The sequence below is a fragment of the Carassius carassius genome, chromosome 3 (assembly GCF_963082965.1).
Source record: "Carassius carassius chromosome 3, fCarCar2.1, whole genome shotgun sequence".
In the NCBI taxonomy this organism is placed as follows: domain Eukaryota; kingdom Metazoa; phylum Chordata; class Actinopteri; order Cypriniformes; family Cyprinidae; genus Carassius; species Carassius carassius.
Window position 1 is genome coordinate 26381540 of NC_081757.1, and position 21419 is coordinate 26402958.

General features: G+C 40.2%; 2 protein-coding genes across 4 annotated transcripts in view; both read left to right on the forward strand.

Moving 5' to 3' along the window:
- The window catches only part of LOC132124032 (methylthioribulose-1-phosphate dehydratase-like), a 310976-nt gene that overhangs the window by 156558 nt on the left and 132999 nt on the right, over positions 1–21419 (forward strand). The gene's annotated exons all lie outside the window — the stretch shown is intronic.
- LOC132123910 (ras association domain-containing protein 7-like) lies at positions 1005–15091 on the forward strand. 3 transcript variants are annotated; one of them, XM_059534607.1, is made up of 6 exons: positions 1005–1123; positions 10858–11007; positions 11097–11980; positions 13541–13697; positions 13899–14006; positions 14820–15091. In XM_059534607.1, the coding sequence occupies exons 2-6, from the start codon at positions 10905–10907 to the stop codon at positions 14849–14851; spliced, it is 1284 nt and encodes a 427-aa protein (XP_059390590.1). In that variant the 5' UTR covers positions 1005–1123; positions 10858–10904; the 3' UTR covers positions 14852–15091. The 3 variants fall into 3 exon arrangements, with proteins under 3 accessions (XP_059390590.1, XP_059390582.1, XP_059390585.1); XM_059534599.1 differs by lacking the exon at positions 1005–1123 and adding an exon at positions 4033–4239; XM_059534602.1 differs by lacking the exon at positions 1005–1123 and adding an exon at positions 4033–4239 and having other exon boundaries at positions 10861–11007.

Sequence of the window (21419 nt, forward strand, 5' to 3'; positions counted from 1 at the left end):
ATAATTTTCACGCTAATCCTGAAATTGCAATCAGCAGTGTTTGAAATCTATTCTGTTTTGAATGTGTGGTTCACAGTTTTGACAGCAGTGTGTTAGCATTTGAACAAAGTGCTGTAAATTCGCAGTGTTGTGCAGGTTGTGGTTAAAGTCATGGGATAAGTGTGTAGAGTTCTGAAAACTGTGTTCAAGCAATGAAAAACGAACTAGAGTTTGGTCCACATGAACTGCTGTAGTTAGAGTTTTGCACATGTGACTCCAGTTGTGCCCACTGTCGTTTAGCAATCGAAAAAAACTGTAATTTCACACACACACACACACACACACACACACACACACACACACACACACACACACACACACACACACACACACACACGCACGCACGCACACACACACACACACACACACACACACACACACACACACACGCACTTCAAGAAAATACAGAGTCCTAGTAGAAACAAATCCACAACTAAGTGAGAATATTTGATAAGCATGCGATATAAATGTGTCATTACTGTGTTTATCAGGTATGGATGGTGATTTCTTCTATTTATATATATATATATATATATATATATATATATAATGCATATTTATCATGGTTGAGTCACTGAGTGATTTATTAGTTCAAAATACTCTAATTTAATTCTATGATTTTCAAGATAGAGGTCCATTGGGGTCATTCTCAGAGTCGTCCACACGGTGGCAATCTTTCATCTCCTCAGCCTTGAGGCGCAGTCTTCCAGTCCCTATTTAACCTCAAGGATATTTCAGACATCTACTTTAGTTGTGGGACTGCAGTCATTCTAAAAACAGAGTCAAAAGAGTGTAAAGAAAAATCATACCGCCGTCATTAAATTTCCACGTCAATATTCGCAGCGCTTCTTGTCTCCTGCTGAAAGGCAACCAGAGAGTCACATGGCCTTTTGTACTGCGACCCAGAAGCGCGTTTCATTGGCTGATTTGATTGAAAAAGCATCCGTCGTCAAGACAACCAAGAGCCGCAGTCCCACTTCACTTGTCTGCTGAGGCCTTGACAAAGTCACACAGATCCTTTTTGTTACCTTCTGCTTATTGTTTCACTCTTCCCTCTCTTGTGCATCTCAAAAGTCTGTAAGAGGTAAGTCAACAGAAGAGATAGTGTGCTGTTTAAACATAGATGTATGTTTATATTGCTTGAAATGAAAGGTTCTTGTAGTAAAAGCTGCATACAGGATCACACATGACGAGGGGGTCCTGAAAGAAAATGCATGACATTTTATACTTATTTATTTTAGATGTTACATCAGGTAAGTTACTTTTTTCCCACTTTGCTTGTGGTTGATAAGCTAAACAAAGTATGCCATCAAATGGAAGAGTTTACCTGAATAATGGTGGCTGAGTCGCCAGTTCTTTATCTCTTGAGAGGTTTTGTTTTGTTAGAAGCATTGTGCTTTGAGCTATTCGTCTCCTCATTTGTTTCGTCCCAGCGTTCATTACTTTCAGACTTTATTCGTGCCATGTCTAAAGTGCAAGATGTTCCATTGTAGATAACGGTGGCTGAAGCCTCAGGAGGGATGCGAGCCTGTGCCCCTCTCTGTAATGTAAATTAAGAGCAAACATGGAGTCATCAAGGTGGCCATGCTGATAGTGAAAGGCAAATGTATCTCTGCGGGCCTTCCCTATCACCTGTGCAATAAGTTTGTATAATATCCTTAAATTATGAAAAGTAGAAAGTTTGCTTTTGTAGCATATGAAGAAAAAGACTTTGTATGTAAATGATTTCTGTAAAATATGTTGTGTTATATGTACAAATATGTCCAACAAGCCCATGCAGGTCTGGAATATAATTGGTCGAAGCTTAAAGGGTTACTTCACCCAAAAATTTATATTAGCCCATAAATTACTCACCCTAAAGTCATTCTATGTGTATATGCCTTTCTTCTTTCAGACGAATCCAGTCGGAGTTATATTAAAAACCTTTTTTTGAGCTTTCAAGCTGTTTAATGGCACTCAGCGGGTGTTGCATGTATCAGTCCAAAAGAAGATAAATAAAAAGCGCCCATCCATTAATAAAAAGTGTGTCACATGGCTTCTGGGGTGTTGAACAAATTCCTCTTGTAGCAAATCTATTTTTTGTAAGAAAAAAATAACCATATTTAAAACGTAATCAATTTAATTTAGCTTGCACTCGCTGTTTTACACGGAAGCAGTTCCGGGTGGGTGACGTTTCACGAGACTCACCAGCGCATGCGCAAACACTGACCTCATACGTCATCCGCCTGGAATTTCTTCTGTGTACAACTGTTGGCGCACGCTACAGTGATTATTATGTTTTGAATATAGATATTGTTCTTACAAAAATGCATCGATTTGCTACAGGAGGCCTTCCACCCCCTCCCCGGAGCCACGCGAGACACTATTTTTTAATCGATGGGCACTTTTTATTTAACTTCTTTTGGACTGATGCACTGCAACACCTGCTGAGTGGCATTAAACAGCTTGAAAGATCAAAGACACATCTTTTTTATATAACGGATTCGAGGAGTCTAAAAGAAGAAAGTCATAAACACCTAGGATGATTTGATGGTGAGTGGTTTATGGGCTTATTTTCTATTTTGGGTGAACTAACCCTTTAAGTGAGTAACTACGTAAATGCTATATTCAGTTATTCAGTGCTTTTGCCTGCTTTGTTTAGAAAGTTTCAGTTTACATTGAGGGTAGCTGGCCTTTCATGTGAATTGTAGTTTTATTGGGTCATGTAGCACAACAAGTGTTTGAAACATTTCTAGCATACATGTAATACTACTATTATCCATACATGAATTAGAGATTTGGGGTTTTAACTTTTGTATTAGCCTCAGTTGTGTTACAGACATGAATGGAATTGTTTGACTTGTTGAGGAAAGCTATTACTTTTCTAAATGATGAGACTTTTTGTAATATATACTTTTATTCCGCAAGTATGCGTTAAATTGATCAGAAATTTAAAAACAAAAGTTTAAAAAAAATTACTATATGAATGAATGAATGAATGAGGTATTTATATAAAGATATTATAAATATATTAAGCAGCACAATTATTTTCAACACTGATAGTAATAATAAATTTAATTATACATAATAATGAATTGTAAAAATATTTCACTTGACAGTTTTTGCTTTATTTCTGAGCAAATAAATGGAACAAAATTAAGTGTAAGTTTTTGCTAAGGCAAGAATAAAAGCAAACAATCCCACAGACTGTCCCAAGATATTTCAGATTATTATGCATTTTTAGGGATGGGCTCTTTTTACTTGGGCCTGTAAGCAATTGCCTAGCAACCAGCCAAAACACCTTATCAACCTCATAGCAACATGTTACAAAACACTCAGAAGACCTTAGCAACCACATAGCAAGACTCTGGAAATAACACACAACACCCTACAATCATAGCAGCGATCTTTGCATGGGAAAGCACCACCAATGTTTTGTTTTCCAGAAAATGTAAACATCTATTTTTTATTTTGACGTCTGAACGGTTGCAGTTAGCAGATTAATTAATGATCCCCAGTTTTACAGTAAAAACGTGGGAGAATATTGAGTTTAAGATACAATCCAGAACACTCCAAGTTAGCAACCACTGATATGACATTGCAACACCTCGGTATAACTGCCCACAACATCTTATTGTCACACCATTCACATTTTTTACAGGCATATCTGGAAGTTATTAGGAGGAAGTTATTGAGTTTATTGAGGAAGTCCAAGCATTTGATCTACATACAGGAACACAATGAGTACACTATTACACATAAATGTGAATACAATGACAGGTAATTGAACTTAAAAAGAAATAAGAATGAAGCACTAACTATGTCCTACTAACTAAGCCAATTTTAAAAACTGCTCTAAGATCTTTAACAAAATAATGACCGAGAATGAGAGCAGGACGGAGAGAGAGAGAGAGAGAGATAATGAGGACACTGTTGCTGGTGTTACCTGTTCAGGGGGAGGAGCTTGGGAAGGCTGTGGTATGTGTAAGCATTGTGGAGAGCGGAAAGAGAGAGTCACTTTCAAGAGACAAAACAAGCAGTGCGCCATAAGTCTTGCTCCTGTACATACAGGAAAACAACACCTGTTGGACACCGACGTCTGTGTTAAAGGTTAACACTTTAGGTTTTACACTAGACACGTTTGGGGACGGTACTTTTTGAAATACATTAAACATGATAACCAGGAAGGAGGACACATAGACGCGAGCATTCAACTCTAAGGTAAATATAGCTTTCCTTCTCGTCAGCAGGTTTTTCTAGTTAAGCTACAGACTTGACTATAAAATGTGCCAAGGTGTTCCCAGCCTGTCTGGAAAGGAAAGCAGCTTTAACAAGGGAAAAGTAGTTGAAATTGTGTTTGGATTAAGCCCTTGATTTTAATCAGTAGCAAGGAAATAGTTTATAAAATAGCAAGAATTAGTTGAAAATTGTTTATAGAAACCTGGTACATAGGTCAACTTTGTCTCTATATGTAAAAAGTCTGTAAAAAAAAAAAACACTACTTGAGTTTACCAGGTTTTGCAAAACCTGCTTTTATTCATGAAAAAAAAAATGCCGGAAGGGAATTAGCCATAATGGTTTAGTCACAATTCTACAGTGTTATCCATGGATCATGTAGATCATGTATTTTGTTTGATGGTTGAACTGTGGATTGTGTGATATAAGCAATACTTCTCTTCAGCGGTCAGGTCCTTTTGACTCATTCTGTCACTTGTGTAAATGTAGACCTGCATAATGCCTGAGTAAATGATTATTTTATTTAAACTCTGGTGAGCTTTTGTGTTAGTGAGGAATGGTTAGTGGTAAAGAGAATCCATTTGGCAATTGGACTGTATTTCTTGATATTTTTTTTTTTTGACCATTCTGACCAACTGTTCCTTGAAAATGTTTAATATATTTTTTTGACAGGTTCTACTGTCATGCATCTTTCTACCTACTCATGTGCCCAGCATAAACAGGGCCACACATAGTTTATCTTGATGTTTTGAAGATTATTATTCTTATTAACACAGTGATTGTGTAAATAATTGCTAATCTACATGAGTATATTATTCTCCATAATCTTTCACCGAAATAATTTAAGGGAATATCTGATTAGGGAAATTTCCATTTAAATTCTTCTGCATTTTTTTTCACCTGACGAAATGATGTCACCATATTTGGATATGCAAAACAATCTACACTCCGACTCCTGCTGTTCACAAACTATGTCAGTGAGGGCAAATGTCATATGACCACATGCAGGTGAGAATGGTGGATTTTGATCAATGGAGTTTAAATTATGGATCTTGAAACATGAAAAGCACTAGTGATGAAATCAATGTGCGTAAAAAAATCTGATTTATGTTCCTGCAGCTTAAGGCTACGAATGCAATCTGGTCTCATAAAATACGTACCTTTCTGCAACACCGTTTTTACTTACCGTACTGCATGTTTCGCCGCAATTTCAAAGAGAAATATCCACTGAGTGGCGCTAAAACATAGGTTCAATACATGAACTTTGGTACGTTTTTATTGTGTTGATATAGGTACATATTGCTGTGTTTTTATTATGTTGCTTCAGGTACATAGCCTATTGCTGCGGTTCTGAATTCAAATATCCAGGGACGGTCGCTAAAAGTTTATGTTTTATCTCGTTGGAAATATCCTCTGCACCAAACCCAACCCTAAACCTACCGATAGTGTTAACAAATCCAAAACTGATATAAAAATGCATCTGTTGATGGAGCATGCCATTTGAACTTCCTTATATGCAGATTTTTACTGTTTTGTCGAAGCGTAGTTACACGAGATTCCAACCAGAGCTCCTCACCTCTCAAGTATGTCTCCGTACTCCGTGAGCTACCGAACGAACCTAACGTTACCGTTTATGAAAACCCATTGATATGAAGCTGGATACGTGTGATGCTAACATTCAAAAGTATCAGTTTTCAAATCTCCCAGCATATTAAAATTGTTTTGAAGTCATAACATAATATTCTTCAAGTAATTGTGCGAAAATTATGCCTAATTACTAATCGAAACTCTGTAAATTTGTGTGTAAAAGAATAAAAGGTGTCAGAGTTTTACTACCTCCAGTGTTAATTTCTTTTGGTAACTGCAGTGATATGTAGGCTTATTTATGTTATTGGTACGTATTTCGCGTTTCGTGAAAAAGTGCCGCCAAGTACGTTTTTGCCATGAGACCAGGTAGCACGAATCATGTCGTAAATTTAGAGGAGAAGTTGTCTCACTCTGTAGATGGGTTGAAAGAGAGGACCACTCCCAACACATTTTGTGGTTATTCTTTGTGGAAATGTGGAAATGCTGTAAATCAGAGATTCCAAACCAGGTATACACATAATGCAATGGGGATTTAGAAAGAACAAAAAAAAAAAACTGAATCCCATTGCAAGAAACAAAAATAATCCACGTCCTGGATGCTACATGTTAAAAAACACCAACGTGTATCAGCCCAAACTTTTTTGCAAGATATGGCTTAATTAGGATAAGAATTTAGCAAGATTTAGATTCTTTACTAGGTTAAACACATTCCGAATATCTAATTTAAGAAGTGGTCATACACAATCCATCTATCAGTGCAAGTACTGTAGCAACCTTTAGTATCAATGAGATACCAATATAGTTTTTGAAAATATATTTGAAACTTTCAAGTTAAATTAAGTTCGTTTTAATGATTTTGTTTCGTGTTTTGTCTTTTTTTATTATTATCACATTTAGACTATGTAAACTGTGATAACACTTTCCGGTTCCTTTTTCATAAAATTGGACTGGAATACTTTAGCAGGAAAAGCAAGGTTGATGCACCTGTAATGCTGCATACCAAAGGCGTCTGACTTTGTTTGGCGATACTATTTACCTGTAGTCGTCAATGAACTCACTCGAGAGGGAGAGCGTACACTCCTCCTTTTGCACACAATGGGGAAGGTTTAGCTATGCAGTTCTACGTAAGCAGGCCAGTTTCACCCCTTTAACACAAGAAACCTAATGCCTGTGAGACACATCCCTGAGTCTGGTTCTGGCTGGTTCACATAACAAATGGAATTTAGACATTTTAAACATTTCTCTTGGTTCTCATGGTACACTGAGTGAGAATGCCATCAACATACAGTCTCTTATTTAGTGTAGGTGAACTCTCAGATGACATTTGTGACCCTGACCACAAAACCAGTCTTAAGTGTCAATTTTTCAAAATTGAGGTTTATACATCATATGAAAGCTGAATGAATAAGCTTTCAGGATTTATTAGGATCGGACAATATTTGGCAGAGATACAACTATTAGAAAATCTGGAATCTGAAGATGGAAAAAAATCAAAATACGAGAAAATCGCCTATGTAGTTGTCCAATTGAATTCTTAGCAATGCATATTACTAAATAAAATTAAATTTTGATATATTTATGGAAGGATATTTACTAAATATCTTCATGGAACATATCTTTACTTAATATCCTAATGATTTTTGGCATAAAAGAAAAATCTATAATTTTGACGCATACAGTGTTTTTTTTGGCTATTGCTACAAATATACCCCAGCGACTTAAGACTGAAATTTGTGCTCCAGGGTCACATTTCATGAAAAAAAAGAGAGTCTCCTATAGTTCCTTCAGCAGACACACATATAGAGGTCTTATGACTACAATGGAACATCTGTCATCATCAGATGGAAGAAATAGCATGAAACCTGTATTTCTAGTTTGCCGTATGGTTCTAGTAGCATGTGCCCACCTGGGTACTCCTGTAAACTCATGTTGACAGGGAAACATGAGAAAAGGGATGTTTTTCCCAAGAATATTTGCATTTCACACCTTCAAAAACATCATATTCAAATAACTGACAATTCAAACTTGAAACATGGGAATATGATTTAAGTGTAATTCCTGATTCCGGTTCATTGCTAGTTTTCTATTTCAACACATAATCTGTTACTCTAGTTATTCGAGTGAGTTAAAACCACTGAATATTTGATGTTCATGCTCATGTAACTGGTTTAGGGTTAATGGTTTTAAATTTCAGGAATGGAATGTGTCAAACTAGGCTGATTTCATGGGTCTCCATACTTCATGGCAGATTTGTGTTTAAAAGACAATGGGAGAACAGAGACAGGTATCTACTGCAGGCCTGCTAATGGAGGTGGATGGTGTATGATTACAGCCGCGTCATCAGATCTTCTACAGACAGCTAGGAAGTTCACAGAGCTCGCTGAGTAAACACCTTTTAAATAATTTTCAAATGGGATAAATGTGCTAAGATATTATCTTGTTAATATTTCTTTTATTTTTGTATTTTTTCTTTTATATAGTGAAGAGGAAATCTTTAGTTATGGCACTGTGTGAGGAACTCACTATTGACATGTTAAAAGAACATTTCACTTTACCTGTGTCGTTTTTAGAATAACTGAGCAAAATAAGATCTGTGGATAGCATTGCTTAGAGAGACTTCCAAGTTTTACTTTACAGTATAAATGATACACAATCATACCCCAAATGTGAATTCTGAAGCTACAATAAGGACTACTGTTACCATGAGGAAGCAGGTTTACATGCTTGATGAATCAAATTACTGTTGTGAATAGCAGTAATAAAAATGGAACTAAAAGTTACCATTGCATCAATGCATTGTGTTTACTGTAGAAAGTGTTGTACGCTAATTATAAGGAAGTACATGATAATATACCAATAACACAATGATAATAACCCGGTAATCATAACACCTGCTTACCTGAAAATGTAATGTTTCTCAGTACTGTTAATGATACATACAGTAGGAGCAGTCATATAATTATGACAAAGATAACACCGATAATTTGCACTGTTTACAGTTAGAGCAGGTTCACACAAAACTTATTTTGTGTTCCACTCCCTGTGCTTCTTTTTAATTGATTTTCTATGTAAAGATGTACTAGATGGACTGTTGTGGTGTGTCTTGCTTTTGTGCATGAGCACATTTTAAGAATGAATTTCGAGACCTTGACTTCTTTTCCATTCATTAGTGCTGCAGCTCTGCAGTTGCACACAACCTGATCTAATGATAAAATTTAGCTATTTTATGAGGTGGCAATTTCGTAAGAATTTGTTCGGAAACATAACATTTTTGAAGAAAGTTAAATCTGAAGGCTCACACAAAACTCCACCCTAAACCTAATGTTAGTGGAGTGTAAGCAAATTATACAAATGCATATGAATGAGATTGAAAAAATGTACGCAAAGTAGTCACCAATTTGCCAAAATGTACAATTGTTATAAATTGCCAATAAGAGAGTGTGTTGGTTGCATGGCTAATGCTTTGCAATGTGTCACATTTTAAAAGCAAAAACCCATAAAGACTGAAATGTTCTTTATATTCGAGGGGATACAGAAAGAAGCTGACTTTACAGTTTACTAATATTTTACAGCTGATGTGTGAAAGCTATCTTAAAAATAATCATTGATCTTAAATTTGTCAAGGTCATTGTGCTGTCAATGATTACATTTAACATAGGTGTGCCTTAATCATGCCAAAGACATGCTATCTTTGTTATAGTAAAGCATTATGAAAAACAAGCCATGAAACCTGAGCCAAGTTCTGTGAAGCATATTTGTCTTAACTTTTGACAGGCAGAAGTGATGTGACTGTGGGTACAGTGCACACATTCTTTGAGCATGTGAGCACAGTTTCAAGGTTTGCAGGAATGTGAAGGTTGGTTAATGATTGCCTCAGGAGTCAATGTGCAGGTTGAGGACATGAAAAACTCTCTAACTCACCTCACAGATCATATTTAAAAACAAACAGCCAGTTAAAGAGTGTCTTAACCTGTTCATTTGCCAGTAGCAGTTTGAATATCAGTGCTTCCCTAATGTACATTAAAATGAGTGATAACTTGCAAAATAGGGCTGACTGCCATTGTCAGAACATGCTCAAGGGCAGATATAATAAAAGCACATCGATTACAATTCTGATCAAATACTTCTCATTAATGTTTTTGTTGAAGGAGTTTATTGGCATGCATTGATGAAGTTTTCTGAAAAAAATGTGCCTTGTTCATTTGCTTGCATGCATACTTCCAGGAAAATGTGGTGTCAGGTTAAAAGTGATCATGCTCTTTTGAACAATTTTCTTACAGTTACATGATGTATGGATGATCATCACAACACATCTTTCTGATGTACACTAAAAACGTTATCTAACAGTAACAATGTTTTTAACACATTATGACATTTGTTGGTTTAACCCATGGCACACTTTGAATCACCAGAATCTGGAATGTTCCCAGTTTAAAGTGTGACCTGAGCTACTTAGCCACTCCATTTAAAAAAAGGACCCCAATTTTTTTTTTGTTTACTTATCCTTACGTCTTTGCAAACCTTTAAGAGTGTAGTTTCATCATCAAGTTCAAATGAAGATATAGTGAAACTTGATGGATTTCTCTCCCTCCATGGAAAGTTCAGGCATCGAAAATCTTGTTGTTTTAAAATGTTCATACAGACATTGCAAATGTAATCATGAACCAATGACGTTTGCAAGCAAGCAAAATTGTACTTATGTTTTCCATATTTCATGTACTGTATGTATGTGCATTGATCAATATCTCCATGTGAATAAAAGCCTATATTAAATGTTCATCATATAAAGCAGTTTTGCACCTTCAGAAAATTGTATTAAAGCCCATTTAAGACATTTTACATCCACACCAATTTCTCTATACATATTACAAGGCTTTTTAAAAAATCTCCCTCGATCATAGCAGAGTATGATAATCGTTTTTCAGTAACCATTTTAACAATCAGTGCCTGACAGTTCACAGTTATTCTCTATATTGCAAGTAATTGTTTTGTATTTTAATTGTTGTATCTTTTCAGCAGAGCACTGTCATGTAGAGACGCTCCTAACTGACTTTCTCACAGTCATGGAGCTGAAGGTGTGGGTGGATGGTATTCCACGAGTCGTCTGTGGACTGTCTGAACAGACATCTTGTCAGGATGTAGTCATTGCCCTTGCCCAGGCTATAGGTAAGATATTGAGCCTCTCTCTCTCTGTTTTGCTCTTTGAACAGCTAGTGCATTTGTATTTTAATGTTCACTCTTAATGTGCTCTCCAGGGCAAACTGGTCGTTATGTTCTTATCCAGAAACTGCGGGATAAAGAACGGCAGCTTGTGGCCACTGAATGCCCATTGGAGTCTTTGGCTAAACTGGGCCAATTAGGCAATGAAGTACAATTCATCCTACGGCGCACCGGTCCCACAAGCAGCATAGCCTCAGACCAAGGTCGAGTCCCGCAATTACCCAGACATCCAAATCCAGAGCCCCACAAAACCAAAGAGCCAAAAAAAGCTCTTACTTTCAATCTGGGGCCCTCCACATCACCCCGAACTCGTGTAAAACAGGTTGATAAACCACCAAGAGACTCCCAAGCACGAGGGGTGTCCCCATCTCCGCCCTCGTCTCTTGCCCAAGCTGGTCCATCCAAAGACACACTTTATCAGCAGATACTACGACAACAAGGGCATCTACAGTCTATGCAGGGACAGGTGGAGTCTCTAGAGAGGGAGCTGAGTGTTTGGGAGCGGGGTCCTCCTCCAACCCTTTCCCCTGACATCCTTGAAGAAATGGACCACCTACAGCAGCTCATAAGGCAGAACGAGGCAGAGTTGGCCGACGCGTTGCACTGGGAAAATGAATTTCAGTCTGAGGTTCAAAGAGAAAGGGACATTCTATGGCAGAAAAATGAACTCCATTTAGCTCTAGACAAACACAGTCGAAGGTTGCTTGACACAGACAACCAAGCCGAGCAGCTAGAGCGAGATATCAGGATGCTTTTTGAAACCAAGAGAAACGGTGTGCTTCAAGCAAGACCCAGTGTTAAAGAATCTGTAGTTATAGCAAAAGAACAACTGGACAACCATCAGCATCACAGGGCTGAACTGCAGGTATCAATTGAAGAAATAGAAAAGGAGTTAAGGATGGCAGAAGAACAACTGCAGGTCTGCATTTCTGTTTTTATTACTCACAATGTACTTGTCATATTGTTATTGTTTCACTATAACGATTTATTTATTTTGATGTATAAAACATTTAAAAGACAATATGGGCTCGGTGGGTGGGCAAGTACTAGAGTCTCCAAAAAAAGGGCAAATAAATTAAAACTGCAGCCTAATATGCCTACTTACCAATTAAATAAAAAACAGTATGCCAAAAGAGTAGTATGTCCATATTAATAGCATCTGAAAAACGGTAAGTAAAAATGACCCAATTGATGCTTTATCCCATGAGGCCACTTAGAGGAACGACCGTGAAATTGTGCAACTGACACCGAAGATCACATGACAGGGCAAACATGGCAGATTTAGTAGGCCTAGATTACATTCATTCTAATCACAATAATACTATATATCCACCTTATTTTGCAACATGGAAGTAAAACCATTTTCTGAGAATGTGTGAGACTTCAGATTCATTAGCCACTATATAGAAGAACTGTAGTACAAAGTGTAGTAAACATGCCTTTTTAATGGTCCCAAAGTAAGTTCTCAATCAAATCTAGTACCTACTGAGTATACAATTTTAGATGCAATGCAAACAAATTCTATTCTGCTTTACTATAACATAGCTTGACTGATCAATTTTGGTATTCAGTGGTCTGATATTTTGTGAAGTTTTCTACCGTCATGGGAACTTTCTATATCAGCCTGCTCACCCATTTACTCACACCAGCGCTACTTTCATGACTTACACTCAGACTACAGCCTTATACCTACAGTCACAATTCGTTCCATCTTCGATGGTCGATGGTGAAAATTGACCTCAGAGGAACTTTGGTGTTACTATTACTGTAATATTGTTACAGTCTTGTTGCTATGTTGCAATGGACCTTTTTTTTTGCAGAAGCTTTGATTATATACAGGCATGATTACAACACGATTTCAACTCAACATTTCATGTCAACATATTCGCGGTAATGACTTGCTGACTGTACAGTATACCTTAAATGAAACAGTTTTGTACTAGTTTGTTGAATCACACCTATACATTAATTGCAGTCACACAAAAGCATGTTGTGTGCTCACCATGACTAACTGAACCTCAGGGCACCATACACACTACCTCACTGTTGCTTCAGTCACACTCCCATCAGCAAGGACAGAACTATATTTATTCATCCTACAGTTTGTTGTCATTACCAACAATACTAGTCACACCTTTAAAGGTTGAAATAAAGTGAGTATGTTTATGGAAAACAAAACAATGGTACTCATCTATTAGTGCAAAGGCAGCATCTTTAAGAAACACTATGTCTGTGATGATTAAGCAGGAACCACAGTAGAAAACAATTCTTACTGTTCATGGTAGGAACGTATTGTATGGAAAATGACATTTAAGACACACCGCTTGGACATTTGATCTCATTGTAGAGGTTAAGTCTGTGTGGGTGTTCCATTACAAGAAAAGAGAACTGTGTGATAAAGGAACATTGCCATTTGAAAGTCACTGCTTCAGCTTTTTCCTCCAACCCAACATTAAATCTCTCTTATGTTCCCCTGTAGGCTAAAAGCATGGAACTGGACGATCTGAATAAAGAGCTACGCCAGTGTAACCTGCAACAATTCATCCTGCAAACAGGAGTCACTCCAGCACAATCTAATCAGCAAACCGAAGAGATGGATTTTGCTCTCCTCAAGCCTGATGGACAGAGCGATGAAGGTGTGTAAAATTGCATACAGTTTTCACAGATCACTAGTTAACAAGGTCTTTTGTCCTATACATGGGGTAACGTGCTTTACAAATGAAAAAAGATACTATCTGGTGGTTTCAGAGGGACATTGTCTATACCTAACCAAACAACTGAAGCTGGCAAAACTTAACAGCAGGTTTTTTGTGTGTGTGTGTGTGTGTTTATGACAGATTCAAATTCCTCTATCTTGGAGTTTAACCCTCGTACCACTGCCAAGCAAATCTTGGGGAACCCACGCAGCCTCCAGAACCCACTTGTCTCCAGTCTTCATCCAGAGGGTGTGTATGTGTGACACACAGCTTGCACACCGCTGCCCTCTGCTGGCCTAAATCTTCTGCTTGTCCACTTCTACCTCTTCCTGCTTCCCAGAATGCACACAATTTCACTTGCACACCTCCTGTCCTCACTGGTGGCTCTTTGTCTTGTCAAATACGCTGTAATGGGCATTTTTCCAATCAGACAGTTAAACTCTACTGCCAACAAGACATTTATATTTGTTGGTTTGTTATTTTTTGAGCCAGAAAACAAAAACACTGTACTCACTTTGTTTTCTGTGATTTTTTACAATAAGATAGCTGCATCTTTCTGTGTGTTAATAGTGACTGTCAAAAAAATTATCGGCTTCCCATTCTGCTGAAACCTGCACTGCTTTGGGGTTCTTTCATGCAGGCTCATGTGAATCTTGAGCTACTGGTGTGCTTTGCTCTATGGCTCCTGCCAGGAACAAGGGTTTTAAGTAGAAAGAAATGAAGTAGTTATTTCTTTTCACTTCCTTCTATGGAACTGCCTCCAGTGGATGCTGTTCAGAGTAATCATGTGGGTGTACAGAAATGTCTCAACAGACTCAAGGTCAGGCTGTCTGACTGTAAATGGAGCATTTTGTTGTTTGGTTTTGAGCTTTTATGCTGCTGCTTTTTAAGCTAGAGCATTTTTCTTTATCTTTTTTTTTTTTTTTTTTTTTTACATTTCTTCCATTTGTCAGTCTTCCCTATATCTGTTATGTGAAACATTACCTCCACCCGTGTGTTGAACTACATACAGCATCCTCCATGAAGCCCAGAAGCTCATTGCATTTTGTGTGTGTCTTGCAGTCCTGTCATCAAGAGAGACATCATGGCGATAAAGTCTGGAGTACAACCTTGAGGAATTATTCACTGTTCACTTTATATTATGTCTACTTCATTTTGTCTGTTAATTATATTTTCTTTTGTATAATATTCTGTGAAATGCATTTGTGATCACAAGAATACGTCTATGTAAATACAGTGCTGTCTTTGTAATTATGAAACATCTGAATGTAATTTAACTTGCATATATTTCACTAACTAAAAACATACCAAAATAAAAATATATTATTACAAGATTTTAAGCTTATTATTATTCCCACTGTACAATTTGGAGAGTCAAAACATAGAAATACTTTTATATCCATATATATTATACAACTGATCAATCAATCATAGCACCACAAAACTCTTTTTTTAAAATTCTTAAACAGGTTTGATTTTATAGATAAAACTTCATTTAAATGATTTAACTAATTATATTTTATAATAACATTAAAGTTGGTTTGGAAATCCTTCCATCATCATCACATTAGAGCGGTGATGTTGTGTCAAGGTCAATCTCAAGTAAAACTGTGGGTTAAAACCAGTGAACTCTCCCCCAGGGTTTTTTCTGAAAAAAATCATTAACAGTGGCAGATGGTTGGGGCGTGACATGCTAAAAGTGGAATTAATCAAATCACAAAATAAAATGTTCCATAGCTACTTATATACATCCACTGATATACAGTTGCAGTCTTACTTAGTTTATACAGACTCTGCTAAGGATTCTACTGAGATTCTACTTGAGACCATTATAACTCATAGCGGCAGTCACATCCACGTACCACCTGTGAAATCTCAACAATAATTTCAAGATTCAGCAAGCACATGAACATCTTAAACCAGCTCATGACCAGCTAAGGACCAACTCAAACCAGTAGTCATACTTCAAAACATACCTAACCAGCATATGTTGGTTTTTCAATAGGGACCTAACGGTGGATTTAGGGCCGGGTTTGTCATCTCTGTTCCTCAAAGTCCACTTTCCTGCACCGTTCAACTCAAACCTTTATCAAACAAATAGATTGATATCTATAAATAGATAAGCCACAGGTGCATCAACAGGTCTTTTGTCTTCAGATCATTCTGTGCATGTGTGCATCAGGAAGATTCTTTTCGTCAGCTACAGATCTTCGTAGGATGAGCCAACGAAACGGTAAGTGTTGTGTTCCTCCATGCTCTCGTCCTATGTATGAGCTGGATACACATGATTACTGTTTTGTTTGTTTAGGGGAAGAGCACGCGGTTCTGGCTTTAGAGACAGGCGAGTGCGAGCATTGTGAACTGCTCTCAGTGAGGATGCTTCGTTGCTCGTCTGAGCTATTTTCAGACCGCACCCATTTCATCGAAGGGCTCTCGTGCGGATCTGCGTGACGAGCGAGCAACGGGCCCGCCCCTTTCGCTTGTGGTGTCACTGGATCAACGCATCCTCTCTCATGATCTCGAAGCGCACTCCGGTGCTTCTTCGGTTCATGAGGAGGATGATATATCTCTTGGGTCTTCGGGCCATGAGCAGCCTGCCTCTGAGAGTTCCTCTCGTGAGAGGAAATCGGTCAAGGAAATGCTCGAGGTGGTTACTCGAATGGTGGACAGGTTGCAGCTTGACTGGCCACGCGAACAAGTAAGACCCCGAAACGTAGTAAGCTGGAGGATAGGTTTCTGACCTTCATGATGAGCTGTTGAAGTCATGGAGCAAACCATATACTTCCCGCATCTTTGGGCCCTCAACGTTGACTTTTTCAACTATCGTGGATGCAAAGTCGCGGGGGTATTCGGAGATGCCTCGGGTTGAAGAGACGCTTGCGAGATATCTCTCGCACGAATCTACATACTCGGTAAAGAAACCTACTCTCCCCACTAAACCTTGTAAAATAACATCATCGTGGGTAAAGCTTACTGTTCTTCCTAACGGAAGAAGGAGGCGGGAACCGGCGGACAATCAAATAAAACTTTAATAATCACAAAATAAACAAAACAGCGCACCAGCCCCTCACGGACGACTGATGCGCGCAAAATAAAACCAAAACACAACTAAAAGCCCAGGCCTGGTCCTCTCTCGTCCTTCACTGTCGTCGCTCCAGTTTTATATCCTTCCATCTCCTACGTGGGACTCCAGACCGGCAGTGGGTCCCAGGTGTCACTGATTTCCCAATCATTGCCGGCCTCACTCCTTGTTCCCACGTCCCTCGGCTCCGCCCCACTCGCCACATACCCCCATCGCCCCTCGCAGGCCGGGGGGTACCCTCGAGACTGCGCTCTACTCCCCCCCCCTCCCTCCGGGGGGGACCGCTCATGGGAACCTGCGGGAACCTGGGGGTAGGACAGACGAGGCGAGAGAAAAGGAGATGGAAGGAGGAGCGACAGAGACGAGAGAGGGGAGAAAAAAAAAAAAATTCCGGTTCCCAGACGCACTGCTGCTCGGCCCTCCACCGGCTGGGCGATCTCCTCCGCGGTGCCTGGCGGTGGCACTGGACGGCCCTCGGCAGACGGCACGACACGGCAGGAGTCCCCTGTTCCCTGCTCCTCCGGATACCTTCACGGAGGCAGCAGGCTCCGGCCCCCTGGTGAACGGCGCCGACTCCTCCGCTCCCTCACGGACGGCAGCCATCCCTCCACATCGTGGGCGGTCGGCAGCGAGCTCGCCCGTCCCCGGCAACTCGCTCCAGTCCACCGCCTCGAGCGTCCATGGCGGCATCCTCCTCCCCAGTTCCGTGGCACCGCGGATTCACCACAGCGGCGAGGGATCTTCAGCAGCGCGTCCCTCCTTCTCCCGGGCTTCGGCACCACTGTAATGATAAAAGCTATTCGTATTCATCCGGAAGAAGGAGGCGGGAACCGGCGGACAATCAAATGAAACTTTAATAATCACAAAATAAACAAAACAGCGCACCAGCCCCTCACGGACGACTGATGCGCTCAAAATAAAACCAAAACACAACTAAAAGCCCAGGCCTGGTCCTCTCTCGTCCTTCACTGTCGTCGCTCCAGTTTTACATCCTTCCATCTCCTACGTGGGACTCGAGACCGGCAGTGGGTCGCAGGTGTCACTGATTTCCCAATCATTGCCGGCCTCACTCCTTGTTCCCACATCCCTCGGCCCCGCCCCACTCGCCACAATTACCAAGCTGCAGGTTATGCTGGTGCTGTGCTGCACACTATGGCAGTGTTACAGGCATACCAGGCTGACCTGTTGAAGGCAATCTCTGGGGAAGAGCGGTGTACACCGCATTACACAGCGCCCGTCTCTCCTCAGTGCCCTTAGGAGATCGGTCTGTCAACCCTGCCGGTGTTTCAGGGCGCAGCGATCTCCAGTGAGCGCTTCTCTCAGTTACCGCCTGGAAACTGGCAGTGCTAAGAAGCTCGCTACCTCTACGGAGGTCTCTAGAGCAGCTAGTACGGTCGTCCCCTGCCGGTCCACCGCTTCAGGCCACCGAACTAGTGGCTCTAGGCGCACTGAGCTTCGTTCGGCCACAGATTTGTCTCCCTGTGCGACTAAGCAAACAGCCCGTGCCTTCGGCCGATCTATGTCAGCTTTAGTCAGCCCGGGGAGGCATCTGTGGCTTAATTTGACAGCATTGAAGAGGCATTCATCAGTTCCTCCCTCGCCACACTCAAGGGGAGGGGCCATCGGCACTGCATTACACGGTGCCCGTCTTTTCTCAGTGCCCTCAGGAGATCATTCTGCCAACCCTGTCTGTGTTTCAGGGCGCAGCAATCTCCGGCGAGCGATTCTCTCAGTTACCGCCTGGAAACTAGCGGTGCTAAGAGGCTCGCTACCTCTATGGAGGTCTCTAGAGCAGCTAGTACAGTCTTCCCCTGCCGGTCCGCCGCTTCAGGGCACTGAGCTAGTGGCTCTGGGCACACGAGGAAGTCGTCGCTGAGCTTTGTCGAGACATGGATTTCTCTCAAGGGGAGGGGCCATTGGCACCGTATTACACGGTGCCCGTCTCTCCTCAGTGCCCTCCGGAGACCATTCTGCCAACCCTGCCGGTGTTTCAGGGCGCAGCGATCTCCAGCGAGCGCTTCTCTCAGTTACCGCCTGGAAACTAGCGGTGCTAAGAGGCTCGCTACCTCTACGGAGGTCTCTAGAGCAGCTAGTACGGTCGTCCCCTGCCGGTCCGCCGATTCAGGGCACTGAGCTAGTGGCTCTAGGTGCACAAGGAAGCGTTCGCCCCTTCCCGTTACCCTCACAAAACCCCTCCATCCCTGCCACTTCTTGTGCTTCGGGGGGCGGTGGTTTCCAGCAAGATGTTAGATGTTCAAGTGTTTCCTGCCATCGTTCAGGACACTGAACGTTTAACATCCCCTTAAAAGGAAGTGTTAAAATTGGTACCATAGTCTTAAGGGTTACCCATAGGAAAGAGAAATCAAAAGTGAGATCTCTTTAACTTCTCAAATATTTCTCCTAAAGTAGAGTAACCTCCAGAAATTAGGTTAATTTAAGATTGAGTGGAGATTTTTGATTGCGTCACTTGAATCTCAAACTTGTCTCTTGAGACAAAAACAATCTCACTATGGTCTCAACCAATTAGAATATGGTGACATGCCAATCAGCTAATCAATTCAAAACACCTGCAAAGGTTTCCTGAGCCTTCAAAATGGTCTCTCAGTTTGGTTCACTAGGCTACACAATCATGGGGAAGACTGCTGATCTAAAGTTGTCCAGAAGACAATAATTGACACCCTTCACAAGGAGCCTCAAACATTCATTGCCAAAGAAGCTGGCTGTTCACAGAGTGCTGTATCCAAGGATGTTAACAGAAAGTTGAGTGGAAGGATAAAGTGTGGAGAAAAAAAAGATGCACAACGAACCAAGAGAACTGCAGCCTTATGAGGATTGTCAAGCGAAATCGATTCAGGAATTTGAGTGAACTTCACAAGGAATGGACTGAGGCTGGAGTCAAGGCATCAAGAGCCACCACACACAGACATGTCAAGGAATTTGGATACAGTTGTCGTATTTCTCTTAAGCCACTCCTGAGGCAACTAACCTTGGCTAAGGAGAAGAAGAACTGGACTGATGCCCAGTGGTCCAAAGTCCTCTTTTCAAATGAGAGCAAGTTTTGTATTTCATTTGGAAACCAAGGTCCTAGAGTCTGCAGGAAGGGTGGAGAAGATCATAGCCCAAGTTTCTTGAAGTCCAGAGGTCCAGTTTCCACAGTCTGTGATGATTCGGGGTGCCATATCATCTGCTGGTGTTGGTCCATTGTGTTTTTTTGAAAACAAAAGTCACTGCACCAGTTTACCAATACATTTTGGAGCACTTCATGCTTCCTTCTGCTAACCAGCTTTTTGAAGATGCTGATTTCATTTTCCAGCAGGATTTGGTCCCTGCCCACACTGCCAAAAGCACCAAAAGTTGGTTAAATGACCATGGTGTTGGTGTACTTGACTGGCCAGAAAACTCACCAGACCTGAACCCCATAGAAAATCTATGGGGTATTGTCAAGACGAAAATGAGAAACAAGAGACCAAAAAATGCAGATGAGCTGAAGGCAACTGTCAAAGAAACCTGGGCTTCCAGACCACCTCAGCAGTGCCACATACTGATCACCTCCATGCCTCGCCGAATTAAGGCAGAAATTAAAGCAAAGGGAGCCCCTGCCAAGTACTGAGTACATGTACAGTAAATGAACAAACTTTCCAGAAGGCCAATAGTTCACTAAATATTATTTTTTTTATTGGTCTTATGAAGTATTCTAATTTGTTGTTGAGTGAATTGGTGGGTTTTTGTTAAATGTGAACCAAGAAGAAGAACCAAAGACTTTAACTACTTCAGTCTGTGTGCAATGAATTTATTTAATACACGAGTTTGACAATTTGAGTTGAATTACTGAAATAAATGAACTTTTTCACGACATTCTGATTCATTGAGAAGCACCTGCATTTGTCTCCTGTGTTTCAAACAAAATCTCAACAACATCACAGATTGTGCTTAGATTTTTCTCTTTAGGTGGAGACTGGATCTCTCACATTTGTCTACTCAAAAGTTCTGTTGTTTAGTGTCAAGTACTTGAAAGGCACTAAATGGGGGGTTTCAGTTTAAGAACTTTCTTGTCTTAGTTGTGTCAACTTTTATCTCTCCTAAGGATTTTTAGGATAAGCATCTGAGACACTGTTGAGACTAAAATGAGAAATACATGAGAATCACAACTAAGTCTCTTGGGGTTAGAAAGAGCAACCACGGAGCAATAAAATATAACCTATAATGTAGTCTTGATAGAGATTGCAGCAAGACAATGAAGATATATTCTATGCTTCTTTCACCACATTCTCATTTTTGACTATTTTTTCTCCTCAAAAATTTCTCATTTGTGTCTACTTCTATTTCTCCTAAGTAATTTTGTAATGCTGTTGAGACTAAAATGAGAGATCTATGAGAATCTCATCTAAATCTCCTGAGCTTAGTAAGAGCAACCACTGAGCAATAAACTTTTCCTATGGTAATAGGTACAGCCAATCAAAAGCATGTCATAAATGCTCTTGCTTCACGCCTTGTTTAGTATGATAATAGTGTTGTGTCTATATATAGCTAGTGACTATCTTAATTTGTTACGTGTCAAATAAAATCTAAGAAGGGGCGTA

What these genes read in the sequence shown, in the direction of transcription:
- LOC132123910 (XM_059534607.1), top strand. Translation starts at nt 10,905, where the DNA reads ATGGAGCTGAAGGTGTGGGTGGATGGTATTCCACGAGTCGTCTGTGGA. An exon ending in TGGCAGAAGAACAACTGCAG is followed by an intron (nt 11,981 to 13,540) that starts GTCTGCATTTCT and finishes GTTCCCCTGTAG; the next exon opens with GCTAAAAGCATGGAACTGGA. An exon ending in CTCCAGTCTTCATCCAGAGG is followed by an intron (nt 14,007 to 14,819) that starts GTGTGTATGTGT and finishes TGTGTCTTGCAG; the next exon opens with TCCTGTCATCAAGAGAGACA.